This window comes from Agelaius tricolor, unplaced genomic scaffold, assembly GCF_023055355.1.
Source record: "Agelaius tricolor isolate 1412-34295 unplaced genomic scaffold, bAgeTri1.0.p SCAF_3, whole genome shotgun sequence".
In the NCBI taxonomy this organism is placed as follows: Eukaryota; Metazoa; Chordata; class Aves; order Passeriformes; family Icteridae; genus Agelaius; species Agelaius tricolor.
The window spans coordinates 9,314,109-9,326,514 of NW_027269263.1; the positions used below are offsets into that span (position 1 = coordinate 9,314,109).

General features: G+C 42.3%; 1 protein-coding gene across 6 annotated transcripts in view; it reads left to right on the top strand.

The window, feature by feature from the left end:
- KIAA1549 (KIAA1549 ortholog) overlaps positions 1-12,406 on the top strand; it is a 143,050-nt gene that overhangs the window by 60,752 nt on the left and 69,892 nt on the right. For 5 of the 6 annotated variants that reach the window (XM_071422382.1, XM_071422387.1, XM_071422383.1 and 2 more), the window contains exons 2-3: positions 7,980-10,757; positions 12,223-12,311. In XM_071422382.1, the coding sequence (XP_071278483.1) occupies positions 7,980-10,757; positions 12,223-12,311 (2,867 nt within the window). The remainder of the gene's footprint in view (positions 1-7,979; positions 10,758-12,222; positions 12,312-12,406) is intronic. The other variant, XM_071422385.1, reaches the window with a different exon arrangement.

Below are 12,406 nucleotides of genomic sequence, written 5' to 3' on the forward strand. Positions count from 1 at the left end.
TTATTCATATACAACTGTTTGAAAAATTAAGCATGTACAGGCATATTGTTGCGATCTGGCCCCGGAGCAATGAAGTTGTTGTTCTGAGTTCAATACAGAGTGATGGTACCCTGCCAGCTGAAAATCTCATCTTCAGATTTTTTCATCGTGCTTTTGTGTCTGTAGCGGAAGGCTTATGAATTAGCCTCTCACAGGAGCTGCTTTCAGGTGCTGCAGGTTGGGGCTTCCATTTATTCCTTGAAGTAACAGGATTTTGGAGCAGCAAGCCTGCTGACCTGAGCAACTTAAAGCTCAGTCAAGGGTATTTTTCCTCTGTTGGTAGCACAGCACAGTTAAGGATATGTGTCAATGAAGAGAGTCCCTGTGGATAACCGGGTTTCTAGGATACAGCGTATGATCTGTTTTAATTAGACAGTTACTCTTGTCTTCAGGCTCTCTCATTTCATTGCTTGTAGAGATTTTATAGTGATAATGCAGTGTAAGAAGTAAAATTGTTTCGTTTTAAGGATGTATTTTTTTGCTTGTGTGCAAAATGCCACTCAGCGATCTGTCACCTGCACTAAGAAAGAGGCTGGTAGGAATTTATTTGGTCTTTTCAGAAGCTTGCAGGATCTGCATTTTGGTGGACACTGCAGTGTTGAGTATAAACATAAAGCTTTTCACTAGTCATTCAGTTGGATGAAAACTGACACTGCCTGCTTAGAGACTAAAAATCAAGTTGCTGTGCAGAAAGCAATTAAAAAGGAAAAAAAAAAAAAAGGAAGTGGGGGGAAGGAAAGCTTTTACATTTTAAAAATGTGACCTGGTTATCCCAATGAGCAAATCTGATGAGAGTTTTTCTTAGAATTAACATTTGTAAAGTCAATTCAAGTTTGTGTGTACTTTATCTCTAGCATATGGCTTCCCACACAATGATGTCATGTACAACGAAGTGCCAAAAAAAGCGTGAATGCTCCCAGCAAAAGCTACACTTTGAACTGGGATTTGATGTGTGGTTTCTGTGCCTGTGTGTGCGTGGCCAGACAGCCGGTCCTGTTGGAGCACCGAGCTCTGCATGGAGGCACTGCTGTCCTCAGCTGTGGGTGATGGTCTGCAGAAAGGCACAGTGGCCATGGAAGGCTTCAGTGTCAGAAACATCTACTTTTCTCCTCTCTGAGATGTTGGAAAGGGAGTGAATTGTCACAGCTAATTTGCTTCAGAGGAGTTCTAGAGAGGGACTGTCAGCTCGAGGCATCTTGGTGCTGTAAGAGCTTCATGCAGTTCCACAGGAGAGGATTTCTGTATCCTTGGGGTTTGCAGGTGTTGTGTAGGCATAGCAAACTCTTCTGTGCATGGGCTTTGTTCCCAGCCCACTTCTTAGCTGAGTCACGGTTTTCCAAAGGTTGTAGTAATGTTTGGGAGGTGGATCTCGCTTTGTGCTTGTGTTTATGGAGTGGATGGTGGAGTGGCTCACTCTGACCCCTTCTCTATGTTCTCCTGGCCATAATGCCTGACCTGGTGGTCTGCTTGTTGTTACCTTCTGTTACAGAAAGCTTTCCTTGGGTTGCACAGTTTTCGATCTTTCTCATGCAAAACAGAATGTGTTATAGTGGCATGAAATAAAGACAAACTGTGGGTTCTTTTTCTTTTAGTCTGCCATTTACTGTAAACTACTAAAGGGTCCTGTTCTGCTTCAGCAGTGGCTATGTTAGGAAGATTCCTGGATCAGAGCATAGATCACAAGTTTCCTCCTGAGCTCTTCCATTGGCCATAGAGTGGAAGTTGGAATCTCAGACTGCCTACAGGTCTTTAACAACGTGATGGTTACTAGCAAATGTCCTAAAGGAAATTTTGAGGGTGGCTTAAGTGTTGGAGAAGGAAAAAAATGTCAGTGCCAGTGCCTGCTGTTACAGGTTCATTGGTATTGGCTGCCAAATGCAAGAGTTCATGAGGATTTTGTAGTGTATGTTTTGACTGGAGTATGAAATGCAGTTAGGCTGCCTTCTAAACCTCTTTCTTTACAAAGCCTTCATAACTCTGCTGGCCAGCAGGTTTGTCTTAGCCCCTTTGTGCTGTGGTGCACGTTTTCTCCTCATACAGAGATGGAAGCTTGTGCTTGTTTGCTGTGCAGCAGGGAGAGGTTCTTGTCTACTTGCACCTGGGCAGCAGCTGAACCACAGCTGTGCATGTGGGTGAAGAATGACTTCAAGATGTTCCTGATCTTTTTTGGCTATGTATTCAAACCTGAAATATGTAAAAGTGAGCATGTGTGTACCTAGGCACTCACTTTGCCTGCTTCTTCCTAGTAACACTTATTTTCCTCATAATACAGATTTTTGTGTCATGAAATTTTTTCATCAACTGCAGTGAGAAAGAGGTCTGAGACAGCATAATTTTTCAATTTCATTACTTTCTCTTTCTTTTAGCCTTTCAGGTGGTACAAGCAGCTTCATTAGTTAAAATTCATATGAGCATCTGGTAAATGGTGAGAGATTCTTTTACAGTAAGAAAATCAACATCTTTGAGAAAGAACTGTTGAGACTTAGTATGGTTTGTGTCCCTTGCTGCCCTGACGGTGCACTGGGCAGGGGTGCAGCATATGCTCCAGGGACCAGAACCTTCCAAAATCTGCAGGGAGCCCCGCAGAGCAGCTGTGAGCTGGAGCCTGGGAAGGGAGGGACAGTTCAGGCTCCCATCCCCTCCTCTCCCTGGCTTTTGTGTGCCAGGGGTAATTATTGTCACTGTTCAATCCGTGCCTAATGCCTCCCAGAGAAGAAAGCAGACAGCTTTTCGTCTGCACATGCTTCTGTGACTGGTATTTTCCTACAAGCCAGACACCTAAGAAATTTAGTTAGAGGCTTGCACAAGGGAGCTATATAAATTTTTTGCAATGACCTAATGCATACAAGCTTTTTTGGTGGAAGCTGTACTAAATCCTGTTAAATAAATTAGGAAGTTATTAAGTGTTAAGCTGTAGGAGGAAGAGTTAAGTTTTTTTTCAGATCCATTTGCTTCTATCATTCTTTCTACCCTTGGGTGGTCTTGAGTCCTATGCTGCATTCAATTTCCTACTACCCATTTCTGGAAGAATAAGTTAAAATATATGTTATCAAAAGCTTCCCTTAAGTGGGATATGCTGCTCCATGCCGTAATCAGGTAAATGTTTCAAGTGGTGACTATTCCTAGTGAGCTCATAGCTTTAATTTTAATAATTTGGGAGCTCCTATTATGTAGTTAGTCAGGAATTTTACCGTAATATTTGGAATGTATGTAGCATTGATTTCCTTTTTACCTAAAACACATCTGTTTGAAACAATGGGTAGCAGTAAAAGAGCAGTTTTTCTCCTTGCCTTAAAAACATAGCTACTAAAATTTAATTTTGTTGGTCATTGTGTTAGTACACTGAAGATTTTTTTTTAAGTGATACTAGTTTTGAACTTTTTTGCTGCTAGTCTGCTGGCATTTTCTGTTGTTTGCAAACTTTATTATTCATAACTTAGTTTCTCAAAAATAATAGAGTGAAAATTACTTGTTCTATTGTTAAGGCCTAATTTTTATTACAAGTAAAGATTTCATGTCTTTGTTGTCATGCCTGTACCTGTCTTTGATTGAATATCATGATAATATAGAAAATTACTGACTTTTTAGTAAATATTGAGAATTGTGGTAGTGTACAGTTGCCGTATCTTAATAGCAGAGCGCAGAAAAGTGATGCAACTTTTTTGAAGTCACATGAGGCATCAGTGACAGAAGTGAGATTACATCTGGATCCTGCATTTAAAAAATACGTGGAAGAATATTTGTTATAAATGAAGAATATAGAAAAGCATATCAGTATATATATGTAATGTATATATGCATGTATATATACATGTATATTACAAATATATGTTTAAAACATCCTTTCTTCTATTTATTACAGGTTACAGAGCAGACATTACTTTTTAGCACTGCAGCTACAGGAAGGTAATGCAATCTGCATCCCTGTAATTGCTATCTGGAAGAATGACTAGTCTAGTTTCTGGTTTATGAACTTGCTGTAGTTTTCTGGCGTGCAGACATGGTATATTTTTGTCACCAAAGAACTCTGTGGACTGCAGCAGTCCTTTGCTGTAGTCATGAGAAGCTTCTGTCCTTGCCAAATTCACACGTTGCAGCAGCCTTAGCAGGGCACGGCTGTGCTGCTATAATTTCAGATTTGGCAGTTTCAGGGGTCGCTCATTTCAGTGACAGGTTGCATTACTTGTGACACCAGCTAGTTGTTTTGGGGGGCAGCAGGAGCAGCAGAGAGCTTGCCCCCCCGAAGGCCACCAGCAGATTTCCTATGTTACTGCTCCTCCCATGTCCCAGTGTCATTGTCTGAGCTGTGGCATTGTAGCAGTGCCATCTGTGACTCCTGTGGCCCCTGCCACTAGTGCTCGTCTTTCCGTGCCTTTGCTGTGGCTTGGGATCACAGCTTTGTTCCCTAAGCTATCTATTCTTTTTCATATTGTTATCAGCCTGGTGGAGTTTGGCTTGTCTGATGTGAGCCCATCTGAACGGGAACGGGGAGCAGTCACCCGACAGTGACAGCTGTGCAAGCAAACAAGTCAGCGTTGATATTCATCAATAGCTTTGTGCAGCCACGGCATTGAGATGCAGCAGAACATGTGCAATCTGTCTGCTTCCTTTGTCCCACAGCACAGCCAGAGCAGCCACTCTGCGCTGACTGTCATGCCATGGTGTGCCTTCTCCTCCTTCCCTTTCTCCTTTGCTTTGCCTGCCTCTTTGTGGGCTGTCTGGCTGCTCCCAAACACATCTGCCACGCGTCCCATCTGCTCTCCCTGAGAGGCACGCTCAGTCCTGACAAGCGCTATTCAAGTGGTGCACTGTTCTGTGGAGTTGACAGAAAACACTAATTTGTATTATTAATGGCGTATCACTAATGCTCCCTGCTTCTGAAACACTGAGCAGAGTAAATAGGGTGGAACATCAACTTGTAAACTTGCTGGTTGGTTTGTTTCAAAATCCTGCATGCATAGGCGAATTTTTCCTATTTCCACTCACCATAGGTAACAGTGCTCTTACTTTGTCTTAGAGCTTGTAACTTTCTCAAGACACCGTGTGTTTTCCTTCCAAAAAATGAAACATTTATTTCAGAAGTTGTGTTCTTTCCTTCCTGGCATCAGTGGCAAGATTCTTTACATTAAGAGGCAAGGCACAACTGTGTGATGAAATATTAATTTACTATTCCTTTGTCTTTCAAGGAAAAAAAATATTATCAGACCATCCAAAAAATTTAAAAACCATATTCTAAAGCCAGAAAGAATTTAAAGCCTTGCCTGTTCTACACGTCTGTTGGAAAGCTTAGGGTTATGCACTTAACTCTTCAGAGCATCTTTTCTGTGACATTCACTTACTTCCAGCAGGATCTTGCCATGTGCCAGCTCCCCAGTCAAGCTGAACAAAAATAAAGTGGCTCTCTGTGGGTGAAGGAACATGGTGCACAGTATAGGCATAGCCAGGCAGTAGAATTGTTTTTGTGGCATCACCTCTAGCTTTGAGTCAAAGATTTGTGGAGATACCTGATCAAAAGTGCAGTTACTAATTAGTATGAGTATTCAGCTCTGTCTGGTCATATTAACTGTCAGCTGTATTCACTGTGCTCATTATGTTGGAGCTGTCACAGCTGCCTTGTGCACTGCTGCAGAGATTTACAACATGAAGCTGTGGTGAAGAAGGAGTAACCTTCTCTGGTACCATGTTTGTCTGCAATGTGGAATTCACTGTAAGCAAGGGTTTGGTGTCCAAAGTACCAAACCTGGGCAGGATTTTACAGGGCTGCCTAAAAGGAAATGCACGTGCATACAGGGAGAGAAGTGGTTCATTTTGGCAATGTTTGGTCCATAGCCTTGTAAGTCTTCCTTAAGTAACTCCCTGCTTACTCAGAATGTCACAAAGAGAAAAGTAAAGGTTGGAAGTGTAAGTCAAAGCAAAGAATGAGGCCAAGGAGGCTTTTAGCAATGAAAAAAAAGTTGAGCAACTTTTGGTCAGCTAGCAGAGCTGTGTCAGGGTGCATTTTGGTTCTGTGCTTCTTGGAAGCTGCTTTGTCTGGTACTCATGTTAACTCTTTGTGAAAGCTGTTATTCCATGGTGGCTGCACTGTTCTGCACTGTGTCGTGTTCAGGCATCTGACCTGTGCTGAAGAGGTTGAGGATAGACTTGTTTACTTGTCTTACATAGCTTTTACAAGAGTGTTTTTCTTGTCTTCTTGTTCTTCACCTTAGAGCATTGTAAGGCAGGATATCTTATCATCATACTCCAACTAAGCATCATAAAGCTGGTAATGCCTACAGTGAGTTTGAGGAGGAAAAAAATGGATTAGGACTGCTTGAGAGAATAGTATCTGTTATGCTACAAAACGTTGTGCGTGGCATTTGTAAAATAAAGGATATAATCACAGCATTCACTTAGGTGTGATCAGTGGTAAGCATTAACTCTCCTAGTTGTGCTTTTCAGATCAGCACCTTCAAAATTTATCAATTCAGTGTGTCAGCACTTGAAAAGTTGTGTCAAGGAGTTCAGCAGAGAGACCAGGGAGAAGGGGATAGGAACAGCAGTTTTGTCACCTCTGGAAAGTGGTGTTAGACACTGGGAAACAGATGGGTGAGCTATTCCTGCAGGACTTTCTGTGAGTTACTGAATTCAAGGCATCCTCTAAAGGGTTACAGATGTGGTTGCAGTTGAGCTGTGTGCTGTATCACTTGTCCAGCGCTTTATAATGTGTATGCTTGTTTTTACTTTAAACTGGTCCCTGGTGGTTTAACTGGATGTGATTCCTGCCCCTCCAGCCTTGTTAATGGGTGTTGCCAGTGGGTTCCAGCAGCACTGCCTGGACACTCCCATGTGAAAATAGGGTGATCAGGCATGCTAGATAACTTAAAGATGAATGCTTTGTGTGTACCCTTGAAAAATATTCTGCTGCAGTTTTCTGTGATTTCCTTTAATAATTCAGCTCTGAATGCTATTAATCCAATCTCAACATTTCAGGAAAGCAATCAGCCTTTTCTCTGCCAAACTCATCTGTTCTTGGAAAAGCTTATATACAGATCTTCTCTGTAACCCAAGAATGCTTTTTGAGAGAGGAGAGTATTTTATTTGTTGAAATATGTAGTGAATTCTCAACTTTTTCTCCTTTGTGTTTGAATCTGGCCATTACTACTTGAGCTCTGCAAACTAGGGGAGTGAAGGCTTTATTACAGGTGGCCTCTTCTTTATTCTTCATTAGCAGTCCTATAGAGGGCTGTGAATAAACATAGCAATTGTGTAAGGAAGCAATTTGTCAGTGACTGTTAACAGGCCAGACTTCAGATGAATGGTGGACAATGTAAAAATAACATATTACAAATGTGTCACAACATGTTAGCAAATTCTTCCTGTTGATACCAGGCCTTATGAAAAAGGGAACCCTTCTTCATCTCTGGTGTCACTCATTTCTGATATGAGGGGGAGGATCTGGTTCATGAACAGAGTAGATCTTTTAGTGACCTTAATATTAAGAAAGAATGAAATCAGAGGAAATTAAGGTATACTAAAGGAGAGGAAAACACCTAAAATGATGTAGATTTTCCCGTGAATTGTTCCTCATTTCCTTTTCTGATGTGTTTGCTTTGGGAGACCACTAGTTGCCATGGAGTGTAACCTTGCCCAGGTAAGAGGGAGGAGGCACTTTCTGCTCTTCCACAGGTCTTACTGGAGTGCTGCTGTAGAGACATATCAGTGCTTTGAGAGGAGCTTGTGTTGTCCTGTTCATTTCCAAGGAATGGAGTTTCACAAAAATTCTTACTATTTGTGCTGACTTGCTTGTGGAGGGTTTTTACTTACTTTGTCTTCACCCTTGAATTCTGGGCAGTTGTCTCCAGAAATATTCAGTGTGACATTTGCTCATGGCAATCTTGCTGCTTGTGCTGATCTGTTGTGTTTTGGCTTTTTTTTTTTTTTTTCTCTCCCTCTTGATTTAGATGAGAGATCCTTGGAACAGCAGAATTTTTCCTTTTTCTCAACGGTGCATGAAAGCATATCAGGCAGCAGGACACAAACAGCCTTAGCAAGAAGTACTTTGGAGTCCCAAGAAAGTCATTTGCTTCAAACAGTTTTATCATCAGTTACCACTTCCTTTGATGGGACTTTACTTAGCCAAGAAGAAACAGCCATGATTTCAGAAGGGAGAAGTACGCCGTTGGTAGATGTCTCTGTAAGGAGCAATGAGGCATTCCTAAGTGATGATGAATTTATTAGCTCCTTTTCAAAGGCACAGTGGACTCCTCCCGTGAAGTCTTTTGCAGTTTTAACAGATCATCACTCAGTTAATACAGTAGAGCCATCAAGAGAAATGTTAGAAACTGTGTTGCTAACACCTTCATTATCTGTCCTTTCTTCACTGTATGATATCTCAGAAACAGCACAGCAGAAGACTCCCTTGAGTGCTGTCCCTGAACGCAGCCACACTCTTATGGAGCTAAAGCCTTTTGTACCAGATCCTGAAAAACTAACAGCAAGCAGAGACTTGCTGTTGTACCCTCCAAATACAGCTGTTCCTTTCACTTCCATTCCTTCTGACACAGGAGTTGTGGCACAGGAAAACATCAATGCAAGTTTAACAGCTCTGCCTTTTGGGAATGCTTCAGAAGGATCTCCTCTCCATCTCAAGCTGCTGGGTGAAACCAGCCCTGGAGCCCCAGATGCCACAGTGCAAGGTGCAGACCTGTATGGTGATGTTTACACCCATGTGAGTAGCAGGGCAGCAGAATCTCTCAGTCGAAGGACTTACCCCACTCCAAGCATTCCCTGGCTCACACCAGCTTCAGCAGCCAGTGCTGAGCCTGCTTTTTATCCTATTAGTCTTCCACTTGTGTCTTTCCCTCTTGATTCAGCTGCCATTTCTGTGAACTCGAATACAATTCTTAATGCCAGCCTGTTTACACATGACTTCTCCACTACAGCACCAAATTTGCCTGCTGGTTCAGAAATACCAAGTCAGTCAGAGCTTGTCAGTGAGCTCAAGAGTCCAGTGCCTTTCACGAGATCCTACAGTTACTGTCTGTATTGTGACTCTGTTTCCCTTCTGCCAGAAGCAGGCTTTGCCCCAGAACATGATGTGGGCTCAGGCGATGATGCTGAAACTTTGTCCATCAGAGCCTCTGAAGTACAAGGCATAACTGCATTTACAACTATAATTACTGATGGGTATGAATTAGAGGAACCTACACCTGAGATTTTTGATACTTCTTTTCCATCAAGACCAGTTGTTTCACTTTCTTCAAGACTTGCAGAAATCCCTGACTCAAGCATGTTTTTATTAAGCACTACAGACACTACAACACCTATAACAATATCTCCCTCCTTCTATCAGCTCCCTGGGGAAGCATCACTGAACATCTCAGTTTCCCAGACCCTCCCTGTTCTGGAAACAATTTCATTGACTCCAAGTGCTCATGTAGAATTTCCTGGTGCCACCACTGCTCTGTTGGACTCTGCCATCACCCCCAGTGAGCCAGTTGTGTCGTTTGCAATCAGTCGGACAACCTTGCTGGAACTGCCAGAATTAATGCCATCAGAATCCGTGGTTTTGCTTGGCAAGACATCTACAAGTGATGAACTGTCTTTAAATATTTCAGATTTTCCATCCAATCTTTTATCAACACCATTTCTTATTGAATCTAGCTACTTGTCTTTATCACTGACCATGCTAAATTCTTACTCTGTCACACAAAGTGATTTATTAACACTGTTACCTCAGACCTTGTTGACTGGGACATCAGTACTTCCTGAGGATGTTACCAGCTGGGACTTAGCTACCACTGTCAGCTCTGCCACTGATGCCGAGGTTTCTCAGTTACATCTTAGCCAAACACCATACTTTCATTCAAATACATCATCCCTTCCAGATGCACAGGTTCCTGAAATAATGCCATCATCAGAGTTTCACTCAGAGTCATCTGTGTTTCTGGAAGCATCCTCGGTACTGCCAGTGGGCTCTGAAGTTGTGTTTACCTCAGCTGCCACAGGAGCTACCTCTCAGTTGGAGCCTTCCCTCTCCACCTCTCCCTCTGTGGCTCCTACCCTGGTGCTGCCCACTTCCGACACCCAGTCTGTTACCAGCAGCATCTTGCTCAGTGAAACAAATCTGATCTCTTCGTTTACTACCTTCCCAGCAACTCCTGTCTTAAACATATCTTCATCTCTACTTTCAACTGCTCTGGGTTCTGATGAGGATATTGGTGCTACAGTTAACCCCACGCTGCTTTTAACATCTGGCAGCAGGGGCAGTGTCCTCACAGCCCTTCCTCCCGCAGACCCTGACATCCTTGCATCAGATGCTGACACCATCGGCATAATGCCCTTTCCTACAGCATCTCTGTCCATGACCTCGTCGTTTGCTCCCACACAATTCCCTCTGACTGCCAGCCCTCCCCCTGGACATGAGGTTCCATCAGGAAGCAGTGTAACTGCTGGTGCTGATCCATCAGCTCCTTCCACCGCTGCCACCAGTGCTACAGGCAGCCCAGGGACCATCTCCTCCAGTGCTACAGGCAGCCCAGGGACAATCTCCTCCAGTGCTACAGGCAGCCCAGGGACAATCTCCTCCAGTGCTACAGGCAGCCCAGGGACAATCTCCTCCACCCCTCTGAGGACCACTACTTTGTCTGAAGTGGTGGCTGTGACCTCTGCTGTGACAACCACCAGGCAGCCGTACGTCTGCGACATCACCGTTCCCGACGCCTACTTAGTCACTGCAGGTAAGATATCCCCAGCATTTTCATTTTGGTTTTCAGAAGCCACTGTAACATGAACCCCTAGCTAAATTGCAGATTTTGGATTAACTAAGTGAACCTTCTGGTGTAAATTTAGACAAAGAGCTGTAAAAGCATTGATTTATCATTTGTTGTTAAAAATAATAGAGTTCACTTGAAGGAAGTCCATTGTGAGAGAGAGTTACAAATACATTACACTGCACAGAGAATGAAATTGTCCTCAAAAATTGCTGATACAAATGTGCTGAGTTAGAGGCTGCTTTATCATTTCATTGGTTGTAAATGAATGTTACTGTCATGGTACTGTTCTGCCAAACTGTTTATTGTTCTGACTGAGTAAGTTTCTCCTTTCAGTTGTTGCTGCTGTTTATTAAAAAACACCTGCATGTGAGGTAATGTTGTCATATTTAAGAGGAGAATTGGTTTAAAAAAAGTTTGGGTTTTGCAACCATGTTTATAATTTCACCTTACTAGCTTATGTTTGTATCTTACCTCCTCCCATACTTACTTTCAATTGGATTTGGTGTGTTTGTAACCAGAAAAAGTGACATTAGTGTGTTTGAAAATTAATTGTCTTAGCATCTGTGTTTGCTTTTGTGGTGTTTTGCTGCCTCTTCCTAGCTTGTTAACAAAACAGTGCCAGCAAACTAATCCAGGGCAGCTGCAGAAGTGCTGCATTTTTGTGCTGAGCAATTTTTTTTACTCTCAAGACTTAGTTGCAAGAAATAAAGCAGAATGAGCATAATCTCATCCTCCAGATATATAGGTGATCTAGCTATGCTAGTAATGAGGAAGGCTTTTTTAAAATGTAATTTGAGTACTTTTGTAGGCAAGTAATTGATGGAAAGTAAATGCAGGATGACAACACAACACTTTCCAGTTGTTTGCTTAACCCACAGTCACAGTGTCAAGTGTGACTGTAACAGACATGACATCTATTGGGATGTAGGGATTTTAAAGCTCTTTCTAACTCTCTGGATATCCCTTTCATTAATTAATGTCATGTTTGCTTACTTTTTATTTAAGAGAAAAGTAGATGCATATTTTCTGTGGCTTTTGTCTGACCTTATCTGCATTCCCAGTGTTGCCTACAAAACTTTTAACTGTGTTGTGACAGCAAACTCACTCACAAGTCAGACCAAATATGCTGCTACTTTCCCATTTGAATGCCTCAGTGGCTCTTTAAAAGTTTCTTTTATCAGAAGGCTGAAGACATTAGCTGTGGAAAAACAAAACAAGAGAAAATAAACTTACAGTTCCTTAAACTTTACAGTCACTTTTTAGGATACAGTCACACCTTCACCCCTATCCTTGTTGTTCATCTTACCTGTTTGATGCAACTGATCTCACTACCTGCTTTTTCATGCACTGCACAGTTGAAAATGCAGCTTTGAACAAAAACCTTAGAGATGAAGCTAAAAGGTATTTTCTGACTGACGTTAATTTCTAGTGCTGGCCCGAAGAGCTGTTCTGCGAAATGTCAGTGAATCCATCAGAGAAGTGCTCAGAGTTCAGTTCAGGAGATCAGTAGAGCTGGAGGTAAGTGGTATGAAGTGTGTACAAGTAATCTTTGGTCAATATAATGTAGTAGGGGTTTAGTTCAAAAGTTAAAACAGTAATTCAAACAGTCTATA